Source organism: Gavia stellata, chromosome 8, assembly GCF_030936135.1.
Source record: "Gavia stellata isolate bGavSte3 chromosome 8, bGavSte3.hap2, whole genome shotgun sequence".
NCBI lineage: Eukaryota > Metazoa > Chordata > Aves > Gaviiformes > Gaviidae > Gavia > Gavia stellata.
In genome coordinates this window covers 18,536,608-18,547,984 of record NC_082601.1, presented here as the reverse complement: position 1 = coordinate 18,547,984, position 11,377 = coordinate 18,536,608, and the positions used below count along the sequence as shown (strand labels likewise).

The 11,377-nt window shown below is 59.8% G+C and overlaps 1 protein-coding gene across 1 annotated transcript; it reads left to right on the top strand.

Annotated features, from left to right (window-relative positions):
* Positions 1–270: 270 nt before the first annotated feature.
* Positions 271–9,557, top strand: LOC104258842 (motor neuron and pancreas homeobox 1-like). Its single transcript, XM_059820705.1, has 3 exons — positions 271–706; positions 8,470–8,630; positions 9,240–9,557. The coding sequence occupies exons 1-3, from the start codon at positions 271–273 to the stop codon at positions 9,555–9,557; spliced, it is 915 nt and encodes a 304-aa protein (XP_059676688.1).
* The last annotated feature ends 1,820 nt before the right edge of the window (positions 9,558–11,377 follow it).

The following is an 11,377-nucleotide window of genomic DNA, read 5'->3' as shown; positions in this document are numbered from 1 at the left end:
GGGGGGCCGGCGCGGAGCCAATGGGGAGCTGGGGCAGGTGGAGGGGGGGTTAAAACCCCCCCGGTGCCGGCGGGCGAGCGAGTGCCCGGGAGGAGGAGCGGAGAGGAGGGCTGCCCCCGAGGGCAGCCCCGCGGAGCGCGGCGCGGCGGGGCCCCGCGGGTGGATGCCCGCCGGTGCCGGGGCTGGCCCGGGGCTGCCCGGCCGGGCTGTGCCCTGGCAGGGGAACGGCGGGGTGCCGGGGGGCCCGGCGGCTCCGCACGGGGCCGGGCAATGCACAAGCCCATGGAGAAGTCCCAAAACTTCCGCATCGAGGCGCTCCTGGCTGAAGAGCCGGCGCGGAGCGCCTCCCCGCCGGGGCTGAGCGCCGGGAGCCCCGCGGCGAGCCCCGGCCCCGCCGGGCGCTCCGACACCCCCTCGCCGCGGGCGCCCCCGGCCGCCGCGCCCCTCGCCCCGGCCGGCTTCGTCCCCAAGCCCGGCTTGCTGCACCTCCCCGGCTCCGGGCTCGGCGCCCTGCCAGCCCTCTACCCGCCCGCCGTCTACCCGCTCCCGGCCCTGGGGGGCCAGCACCCCGCTTTCGCCTACACCGGCATTCCCCACCTGCCGCCGCCGGGCGCGGAGCACCTGAAGGCGGCCGTGGCCGGCTCCTTCCCGCTGGAGCACTGGATCCGAGCCGGGATGCTGGTGCCGAGGCTCTCCGACTTCCACGGTGAGTGACCCGGGGATCGACCCTCCCGTCGGGCGGGATGCGGCTCTCGCCCCTTCCAACCCCGCGGGCCCCAGCCGGCACAAGGGGCTGCGGGTCCCCTCAGGGGCGGGGGGGCTGAGGCTCTCCGAGGCCGCCCCTTCGCGGCTCCCGGCGGTTCGGGTCGGGAGCCCGGCGGGGGCGGCGAGCCCTCGGGGCTGACCCCGACGCGGGGCTCTTGCTGCACCCAGACCCTCTCCCCAGCTAGGGCACGTTTGGGGGTCCCACGGGGAGCGAGGGGCAAGACCCGCGCTCCGGAGCTCTCCGAGGGCTGCGGGGCCCCGGGAACCCGATCCGAAGTGCAAAGTCTCGCCCTACCCCGGCCCGGTGCTGCGGGACGGCCCCGAGGGGCACTGCCCGCCCCGGTGCCGGCAGAACAGACCCGCTCCCGGGCCGGCCCAGCCGCGCCGGCCCCAGCTGCCGGCTCCGCACGACCGCCGCGGGCTCGTTGGGCTTCGCCGCGACGGGAAGGAAACGAAAATAAAGAAGCGGCGGCTGGAACCGGCATCGGGAAACGAATAAATCCCGCTCGGTGCGGTTGGGAACGAATCCGCCCGGGTTGTTGCGGCGGGGGCCGCCCGCCGGGGCTGAGGCAGGGAGGGATGCGTGGCCGGATCCGGCCCCCGGGCCGGCGGAGGGAGAGGGCTCCGGGTCCCTGCCCGCCGCCGCGGTCGGCTCCTGGGGGCGAGGAGCCGGTTCCGCGGGGCCGGCGAGCTCGATGCCGGCGGGAGCTGCGGGAACCGGGCAGCCTGGCAGCGTGTTCGGCTCCAGCCCAGCCCCGCTGCCTCCTGGCATGCAAGGAGGGTGCCGGCTCCGTGCACGGCTCCGTGCGCAGCCCCTTGCACGGTGGGCACGGCCAGGGCTGCAGGCAGGCACTGGATCCTGCACTGCAGTGTCGGGCCACGGGTGGGGAGGCTCCTGCAGGGCACGGGCAACACAAGGCCCGGCTTCAGGCTCTTGTCACACCGGGGACTGTCACTGGCACCTCTGGCAGCGTGACCTGGACCCTGCCCTATGCTTGGGGTCAGCGGAGGTCTGGTTGCCACAAAGATGGGCTTGTTAAATCTGGATACTCTGCCAGGGGTTTATTATTAGCTGAGTTGAGTATCTTAATAACCTGGGAGCCCATTTACAAAAAAAAAAAAAAAAGGCAAAAAAAAAAAGCTGGATAAGTCAGTTAATTAATAAACTGGCTGGATGAATAATAGTGCAAAAATGGAGAATTAATATGAAACATCCCTTTCATTGCTCCTTCCTCAAATTGCAGATGGGCAGGTTGAAGCAAAAGAGGCTATTCCCTTCCCCGGGCTGTCTCACTTTCCCTGGTTCTCCCTGGACTGTAGGATAGTCCAGCTGTGAAGTGGTGGTGGCACCTAAGGGTGCAGAATAAGCCCCCAGTGCTCTGGGCTTGAGTAGAGTGTGCACTCATCAAGCACGTCATTAAGAGCAGGAAAAAATAAAAAATCTCTATTTGTTGGGTGGTGAAACACCTTGCTGCTCCTCTGCAGAGGCCACGTTGTGCTCACAGGGTCTGGGTCTGTCGGTGTATCTCAGCACCCAGGTAGCTTCACGCAGGCTTGTGTTTCACCAGAGTGGGATCACACCACTGCACCTACCCCTGTGGCCCTGAGCGCAGCTTCTGGCTAGGATAATGTAGAGATATTTGTGCATAAAATTTGCATTTGTGCATCAGCCCTATCCCTCTCAAGTGCAGGATCTGCTCCAGAACTGGTTGTCTCCAAAACCCTGCTAAAAGGAGACATCCCAAATCATGGGCATGTGAAAAGCTTGTGGAAGGAGCTTTTGGGCTGTGCTAGGATGCACAGCAATAGCATGTCAATGGGTCTTGTGGGAAGCATTAGCCTGGGCTCCTGGGATAGCTTGGGGGGAAAAAAGCAGTCTCTGACTCAAGGTCTGCTGGATTGGGCCCTGGAGACCCCAAAGCAGGGTACAGGCAAAGGAGACATATGGAGATGTAACAAGGATGTGGCAAAAGCTGCCAAAGCTGTAGATTTTTAAATTGGTGACCACTGCCCCAATCCATATCCTCAATGAAAGGTGTTTGCTCCCAGTTCTGGGGAGCCCTTTGCAGTGGGGATTGCCTCTCCCCAGGCTCTCTGGTTTAGTGCTTCAGCAATTTTCCTGCTGTGAATCTTTGCTTGCTCCAGTTTGCTCCCAAGATTTGTCACGCCAAACACAGCAAACCACTCTCGACTCTCTTTGCTTGCCTGGTCTGCATATGAGGAGGGTCTGTGGATCCCTTTCAGCCTTCTCCTTCCCCCACTACACAGTCTGGCTGCTTCCATCTCCTCTGAGCCAGGTTTCCATCCTGACTGCTTTCAGGGTTTTCTTCCAAATGTCCCCTTGAGCTGATGCCTCCCTGAAGCAGAAGGATGAAGCTTTGTGTGTTTGCAGCTGCTCTGCCTGCCTGTACCTCCCCATGGACATCACTTCTGACTTGGGGACTTATGCTCAGCTTGAGGTCTATTCTCCTCTCCATGCTCGTTCTCCCAGGGATCCAACTCCCCTGGTCTTTGTCTCCTGTTATTTTCACTGCCATGTAGAGTCTGTCATCAGACCCTGTTCCTCGTCCATCTCCAGATCCTTGCTTCAGTCCGTTGGGAATATTTGGGTTCTCAAGTGTGTCCTCAGCCTTTCCTCTTGTGGGCTCACTGCAAGCTCCGAAAGCAGGTCTCTTTGCAGCATGCCTTGTCCCTGTAGTCACTAGGACTGGCCCCAGCTGCATGTTATGGCTGTGTCTGGGCTCATATTGCCCCAATGTCCTGGCTGTGGTGTGGGGACAGGAACAGTGGTGTGGGTATGTGGGGACAGGAAGGGGCACCTGCCTAGGACATGCTGTGTGCCCAGCCCTTTCTCATTTTTGTGAGGAGGGTGGTGGGCTGGGCAGGAGCCTCCTGCTGTTGGCACAGGGCTCCTGGGCTGCCAGTGGTTCCTGGGTGCCCTGTTCCAACACACAGCCTAGACAGACAGACGGACCTGCCTGGCTGAGGTTTCCAGAGTGACTGAGCGCAAGTGTCCATGCTGCTGATGCTGGTCATGTTTAGCTCTCCAGGTAGCAGTGGGCAGATACTTGGGAAAGATGCATCTAAAAGCCACCTAGGACATGTTCTGGGGCATCCCAGAGGGACCTCATCTTTGTGATTTATTTATGTAAGATTCCAGGACTAAATCATTATTTCCTTCTTTAGCTGTGCCTTCTACACCTCTCCTGTGTAGAGATGTTTTGCAGGCACAGTCTAGTTTGGTCTCCTGGGGATAGTCAGGGTGGGGAAAGGAGCAGACAGCCCCTGAACTGAAGCCACAAGCTCCACGGGGACGCATTGCACACACTCACCCTGCTCTCACCCATGTATGGGGGAGGTAGGATGCTGGGGAGATGGTCTGAGGCAGTGGGTACCCTTAGGAACCTGGCCTGGGCTTGGCTGCTGGGGTTGCTCAGGGAAGTGCTCCTGGTGCGGTGCAAGCGGGTGCCGTGCCTTCCTCCCTGCCTCTGCTGAGCCGCAGCCAGTGCCTGGCTGCCTGTGCTGCAATGTGGAGTGAGAGGGCTGGGCGGGAAGGCCTGAGCGCAGGAACAGGCATGCCCTCGCTGCAGCTGGCGGGATGCTGCCTGCCCGGGCTCCACTGCTCCCAGGCTGGGTCCCTGTCCTAGGGCTTTGAACACCTCCTGAACGACACAGGGGGAGCATTTGGCAGTGGGGTGCCATGCCTATCAGTATTTCTGGGAGCTGTGATTTATTTTCCCCGGCTAGCAGCATGGAAATGCAGCGTGGCAGTGGGAGTCAAGTGCAGAGACCTGCCACGGAGGAGAGTTGTAGGAGTGGAGAGCAGTGATATACAGCTGCGGGGCGGGAGATGCGGGAAGGCTCTCAGGAGGAGCGAAGGATTCCCCGCAGGGGACCTGGTGCTCAGACAGCTTTCCTGGGACACAGCTTGTCTGCATCACCAGCTCGCCACCTTGATGGCTTGGAGCCTGGGCCAGATCCTGCCCGCAGCCATGGAGAGCTGGCTGACAGGCTGTGCTGGGCTAGGAGAGCAGGCAAGACAAGTCATTTCAAACTGTTTCAAAAAGCAACGCCTTCCAAGGCTCATTGGGTGCACAGTGGTCTGGGCTCAGCAGGAAACATGGGCTGAAAAACAGCTGGCAAGCAGCAATCAGGGGTCAGTGATGGAGCAAGCAAGCAGAGGTAGCAAGCGCCCTTACACATGATGCCCCATGGACAACAGTCAGGGCTGCCAGCAGGCCGGTGAGACCACGTCTCCCCCTCCCAGCCCTGACATCTGGAGAAACACCTCCAAAGCAGACAGAGTGCTAATTTCCTCTCCTTTATCTGCTAGCTCACAAAGTTAAGTGAACTATAGCTAAACAAACCAAATTAAAACCAAGTGGGTTAATATCAACCTAGGATTACCCTTGTTATCAAGTAGACGGAACTGTATCAAATAAACCAACAATTCTTTATAAGCTTTATCTAATTATCCAGGAGGCAGCTGCCTTGTAGAGCTCCTGGCCTCAGACTCGGAGGGCTTTCCCGGCTCCAGGCCAAGCAATTTATTTACTGATATTGCAGCCAAATGCCAGGCACCCATCAGGGGGTCCAAGCCCTACCAGGCTGAAGGGATATTAAGATGAGCTCTGATCCTGGATGTAGCACTGGAGGAGATGGCTGGGCAGATAAAGGTATGATGGCTGGCAAGCAAAGGTGTGATGCTGAGGTAGTCACTGGTCTTCTGGTAGGAGCTGGATAAGGGGGAGAGCCTTCCTGAAGAGTTATTTTTCCTTTGGGATGGTGGTTGTGATGAAGATGGGTTCATAGCTCAGCTGGCAGGGACCGAGGGAGGCAAGCCCCAGGGACTGCTCCCTCTGCATCCCTTGGGAGGATGCTGTCCACGTCCATGTGACGGCCTGCCACAGGACAGGGGAGGACAGGACTCCACCAAGCACACTGGCAGGACAGGCTGGAGCTGCCAGCAGCCACAAGACATTGTTTCCTCTTTGCATGGAAAACTGGAACCTACATCATACCTTAACGCTCCATTTCCTCCTCCTCCCTTTGCTCCTTCCCCAGTGAGAAATTGCAGACGCTCTTCCTCCATACTCTCCCCACACAGAGGAGCAAGAGCCCTTCAGGGAAGCTGATGGCAAGTCTGAGGCCAGAGATGTTGGTGGCTCAGGTCCACGCTGAGCTGGTGCTGTGGGTGGCTGAAGGTCAGGTGAACCTTAAAGCTGTGTTGGTTTGGGCTCGCCCCATCTCGTCTGCAGGCTGAATCTTGAACAAGTCACCATGGGAAGCAGTGGTGATGGATAACAGGAGCAGCCAAAAGGTGTATTGTCAGAGGAGGTGACAGGTTAGGTGGCCAGCCACACCTGTGTAGGCTGGGCTTTGGGTTGGTGGTGGCTTGAACTGTATGACAACACCCCAAAGGGGTCTGAGGATTGGGGGTTTTGTCAGCACTGGGGCAGGAGGCAGGGAAGGTTTCCAGGGAAGTCAGGGTCTGTACAAGGTTTGTAATGGACACCACTGCACTGAGCCCGAATTTGAGACACTGAGATGGAGAACGGGGGGCTAGCAGAGGGACCGTGCTCCAGCGGTTGGTCCCCTCTATTGGCAGTTATTTTGGATATGTCACGTTTGGATTTATCTGGCTTTTGGGCAAACTTTCTGTTCTTTTCCCTAGTAGACCAAGCAGTCTTCAGCATCTTACCTGGGAAAGAATGAGTCCCTTGGGGGGTGTTGTTAAAGCAAGTTGCCTTCCAGTCTCCTCTAAATCTGGACAGATTTAATTCCCCCCGCTTTTGTGGTCGAGACTCACTTCTGTGTCTCCACTCTTCCCACATCTGTTTTTAGTCTGGCCACATCTGGCCTTGCAGGAGGAGGCACAGAGGAGCCTTTCGGGGTGGTCTGAAGGATTTCTGCGCTCCCCAGAGCCAGGATGCAGTGGCCTGGGCTCTCTGCTTTGGGATGGGGAATTCAGGCTGCAACATGATATTTTTTTCTCCCTTGGCAAAACAGCCTTCAGCTCCAAAAAAGCACAGAAGTCCTGGATTACTGGATGCTGGGATGTGAGCACACCCTCTTCCCTTCTCTTTCCCTGAAGCATCCTCTGCAGACCGTGCCCAGAAAGAGGGACCCTTCCCTGACCCGGTACAGCCAGCCCATGCAGAGCAGCCCCTGCTTCAGGGAAGGACTGAGGCGCCGGGTGCCCCAGTGCACCTTCCCGTCTCTGACAGCAAAGAGGAGTTGCTGGGTGCTGGAGCCCTTGAGCTGCCAGATGCTGCCTGGGGATGCTTTGTGTTGTGCTCCATGCCAACACTGGATGAATGAATTTCCCCTCCAGCTCTTTCTGATGCATCTCTGGTCTTTACCCCTGAGGAGCTGCAAGGGGTGTTAGCTCAGGCTGCCCCATTGCTGCAGATGCTGGTCCCCATGGCAACTCCTTTCCATAGCCAAGGGGAGCCTTCCTGTGTCTGTTTGGTTCTCAAGTCTCTGCCGAAGATCTGTACAGCCAGACCATCCATGGCCAGCCAGAGCCCGGATGGCAGCCGAGCTCTGCAGAGCTGAGCCATCTTTCCTCTGACATTCGTATTTGTCCCGGCAATCCTTTGAGCCTCTCATTTGGTTTTAGCCTTGAATATGTTTTGTGTGCAAAATAATGCACTGTGTGTGTGTCAGAGCCATTGGCACAGCATGCCTCTATTCAGTCCCTAGTTTAACTGGCTAGTGGCTGCAAGGTGGGTCCCATGGGCTCTGGCATGTCTCCTGGCACGGTGGGGCTGCAGGCGCAGGAGGGGTCATGTCCATCCCTGCTCCCACAAGGAGTTTGCAGAGCCCCAGCCCAGCCCGGACTCTGCCTGTTTCACCTGTTCCACCCAGCATCCAGGTACTACGGATCAAACCCGGATGATGATCAGTTAATGCCCCCTTCATAAATTCCTGCCTCATGCGTCACCGCTGTGTTTGTGAAGGGCTCGGTGGACACCTTGGGAGATGGGCAGGTTGGGATCAAAGCTGGAATCTGGGGGAGATGATGTGGATGATGCCCCACGCCCTGCAAAGCGGGTGAGCTGAAGCACCCTTTGCCAAGCAGGCACGTCTCTGAGGCCATGATGCTCCGTCTCGCCCCCGGTTCGTGGCAGCAGGGACATGCCAAGGACCTTTCCCATTAAGCCCCCCCCCCCGCTGCACTGGCACTTTACTCCCAGCTGCAAACCTCTGGGTTTGATTGCCGCTGCGGTGCTGGGAGAAGCAGTAAAAGCTGAACCCCGGGGGGACAATAAAGCCAGCGGAGAGGAGATAAGCAGGGATCAAACACGGTGCGGCAGCCACCCCACGCTGGACTCTCAAAGGTCCCTTTGTTCCCACTGCCTCCTGATTCAGCGCCGCGCTGCCTTCAAGGGCTGCAGGCGAGATAGCGGAGCTCACGGGCAGCCCTGCTGCCGCAGCCCCTGGCAGTTGGGCAACCACCTGCACGGCCCGGCAATAAAAAAGGAGGTTTAATTTCAGTCACAGGACTGATCCCAGTTGCACACCAAGGCCTGATAACGTATCTCGCTGGTTCCTATCAGCCAGGCAATAAAGCCATTATTGGGGCGGGAGATGATAGAAAAGATGCTCACCTTCCTCCTCATCCTGGGCTTGCTGAGCGGATGTCCCCTGCAGTCCCCAGCCCCACCGTCCCCTGACCCCTGCCCGCTGTCTGCCCCACAGCCGCCCCGCAGTCTGGCTTGATGGGGAAGTGCCGTCGGCCCCGCACAGCCTTCACCAGCCAGCAGCTCCTGGAGCTGGAGAACCAGTTCAAGCTTAACAAGTACCTGTCCAGACCCAAGCGCTTTGAGGTGGCCACGTCACTGATGCTCACCGAGACACAGGTACCTTGGTCCTGGGGGTGACGGAGGATGGTGCTGGCCAGCTGCCAGGGAGTGGGGGGCTGCGCTGCGGGGTGGGAAGTCAAGGCCATGGGCAATGCTGAAGCCCCTCGCTTGGCTGCCATCAGCCCTGTGCCCCACTGCCCTCATCAGCACCCCTTCCCAGGGCATCTCCTGCAGAGACCTGCCTGGAGGGCTCCAGGCTCTTCTCTTGTGAAGGACCCCCAGAAATACTGTTCCTCTTTTCACCCACCACCCCCAACTTAGATTTCAGAGCCTTCCCATCCCTTCCTACACTGTGAGAGGGGGCTTTTTGTGGGGCTAAAAATCCTCTTTTAATGTTCCCGTGCATGCCCTTGGGTATCCTAGGGGATTACTGGTCCCCTCTGCCCCCCACCCCTCCCCTGTGGAGGCTGGGCAGGGGAAGGGAGCAGCCCTCCCGGTGCTCCTCTCCCTGTGACATCCTCAGCCTCCTCACAGACCCACAGCACCTCGGGATGCCCCAAAATAAAGAGGCTTTGGGGAGCCCTCCATGCAGGGAAGGCGAGGGGGTCAGTGGGGACAGGATGGAGCAGGGGGACACATTCTCCCCTCGGGGCTCTCCCTCGGCAGGTGAAGATCTGGTTCCAGAACCGCCGCATGAAGTGGAAGCGGAGCCGTAAAGCCAAGGAGCAGGGCGCTCAGGCGGAGGCCGAGAAGCCACGAGGGCTCAGCAAAGCCTGCGAGAAGCTGCTGCCTGGTGAGCCCCGGGGACAAGCTGCCGACAGCCCCGAGTTCATGGGGCACAGCCCCAGCTCGGGCTTCCTGCACCGCAGCACCGCTGAGCTGGGCTACGGCCCGGACTCCTCCTGCTCGGGGGGCGAGGAGGAAGAAGACGACGAGGAGGACGAGATGGGTGCCACGGAGAGGAAGATGGGCTCTGTGTTGTGAAAGGCGGACGAAGCTGGCCTGGGAGACGGGCCGGGCTGCCGTGTCGGGGGTCTTTTTGCTGGCAGACACAGACTGTGCCCAGGCGGAGTGGTGGGGGCTGCAGGGCACCTGCCTCCCCCTTTAACTTATGTGTGTTTGGATCCTATTTAACTCGTAATTATTCCTCTGTGTATATCTGGGGGAGTCCCCACATCCCTCCCCTATAAAGCTGTTATCCAGATGCCTGTGCTCTTCCTTAGGGGATGGGAAGCTCTGCCCCCCTCCTGCCACTGCGATGCCCTGCCAAGGTCCCTGGGGAGCTGGGTGGGGACAGCAGACTCACACAGCTGGCAGCCCGCTGGCATAGCTGGAGGAGCGAGACCCCGGACCTTCCTTTGACTGTGCACTGCCCCTTCCCTGGAGATTTGACAGTGCCTGGAGCAACACATCCCTGCGTGATGTCGGCTGCCCTTCCCCTTGGTGCCATAAAGGGCTGGGAAGGAGGATGCCCAGGATGGGTGCCTGCCTGCCCTGCCTCCACCTTGCATCCCTGGTGGGGTCTGCCCTTTGCCGGGCAAAATTAAGCTGCCCTGCAAAGTAGAGCTGATGAATTGCCTAATGCAGCACTGTGTGTTTTCCATGTTGCAATCATCCTGGTTGCATTGGTGTGGCATTGCCCTGAAGTGAGGTGGGAATGGAACCCTCCTGTGTTTAGGGTGGTGCTCAGGCTGTTTGTGAGCGCTCAATGCTGTGGTGAGCCCCCCTTTCCCCATGGCAATATCTAAACCACACTCAGCCCCTTTCTGGGCTCATTCCATGATCCTCTTGGGGCCCTGCTCGCTCTGGCTGGGCTCAAATCAACCCCCGGTAGCAGGATGACAACAGACACCCTCTACCACCTCCCTAGAAGCACTAGGGTTAAGCCCTGAGCCCCCCTAAGCAAGCAGGCTGCCCTTGTCCTCAGGATACTAGAGGGTTCTGGCAGACCCTATAGACCTCCCATGCCTCCTGCACACCTTCTGGGCCTCCCCTTGGGGATGCTGAGATGGCTGTGCAGGCAGAGGGACCAGCCCCACCATGCCCAGCCTCTCCACCCCTCCTCAGCCCAGGGGGGCAGCCCTGCTTCACCCCCCCGGTGCATGTAGGGCTGTAGGAGCAGGGCAGGCTGGCCTGGGATGCTCTGTCCCCAGGCAGCCCGTGGTGTCTCCCTCCTGCCCCATGTCCTGCTGTCCCCTCCTCTCTCCTTGTCCCTGCCTGGGGGTGGCAGGGAGGGCTGCCCACCCCTGGGAAATGCTGTGGGAGTGGGAGCTGCTGAGGGGCAGCAGCCCCGGGGAGCCCCGTCTCCCCTCCAGCAGCCGGTCAGCAAGGGATGGGACAGGTAAGTATTGGTGCGGGGCTGTCACACCTCGCAGGGCTGGGTAACGCCGGGCAGCGGCTGGGGCTGCCGTGGGGCCAGGGGGCAGCACCCTGGGCAGGGGGACAGATGGGATGCTTTTGGGACAGAGGGATGGACAGGGGAAGCAGATGATGGGAGAGAGGAGCATGGGGATGGATGGATGGATGGATGGATGGATGGATGGATGAACGACACTCCTGCGTGGGGTGACAGAGACCCGCCGTGGCTGCTGGCAGCTCAACAGCTTCCCCCTGGGTGTGGCATCCCCAGTGCCCAGGTCCCCTGTCCCCAGGCAACCCATCCCAGGGTACAGAAGGGACTGGCTGCCCACGCAGGAGGTGTCCGGACCCCTGGCACTGCCCAGGGAGGAGCTCTGGTCGTGGGGAGGGTGCAGCCCTTGCTCCAAGGGGGCAGATGTGAGCCAGGGCAGGGGCCGGGTGCCAGG

Coding starts and splice junctions, on each gene's coding strand:
- LOC104258842 (XM_059820705.1), top strand. CDS start 271: ATGCACAAGCCCATGGAGAAGTCCCAAAACTTCCGCATCGAGGCGCTC. Junction 707..8,469: donor GAGGCTCTCCGACTTCCACG/GTGAGTGACCCG, acceptor TCTGCCCCACAG/CCGCCCCGCAGTCTGGCTTG. Junction 8,631..9,239: donor TGATGCTCACCGAGACACAG/GTACCTTGGTCC, acceptor CTCCCTCGGCAG/GTGAAGATCTGGTTCCAGAA.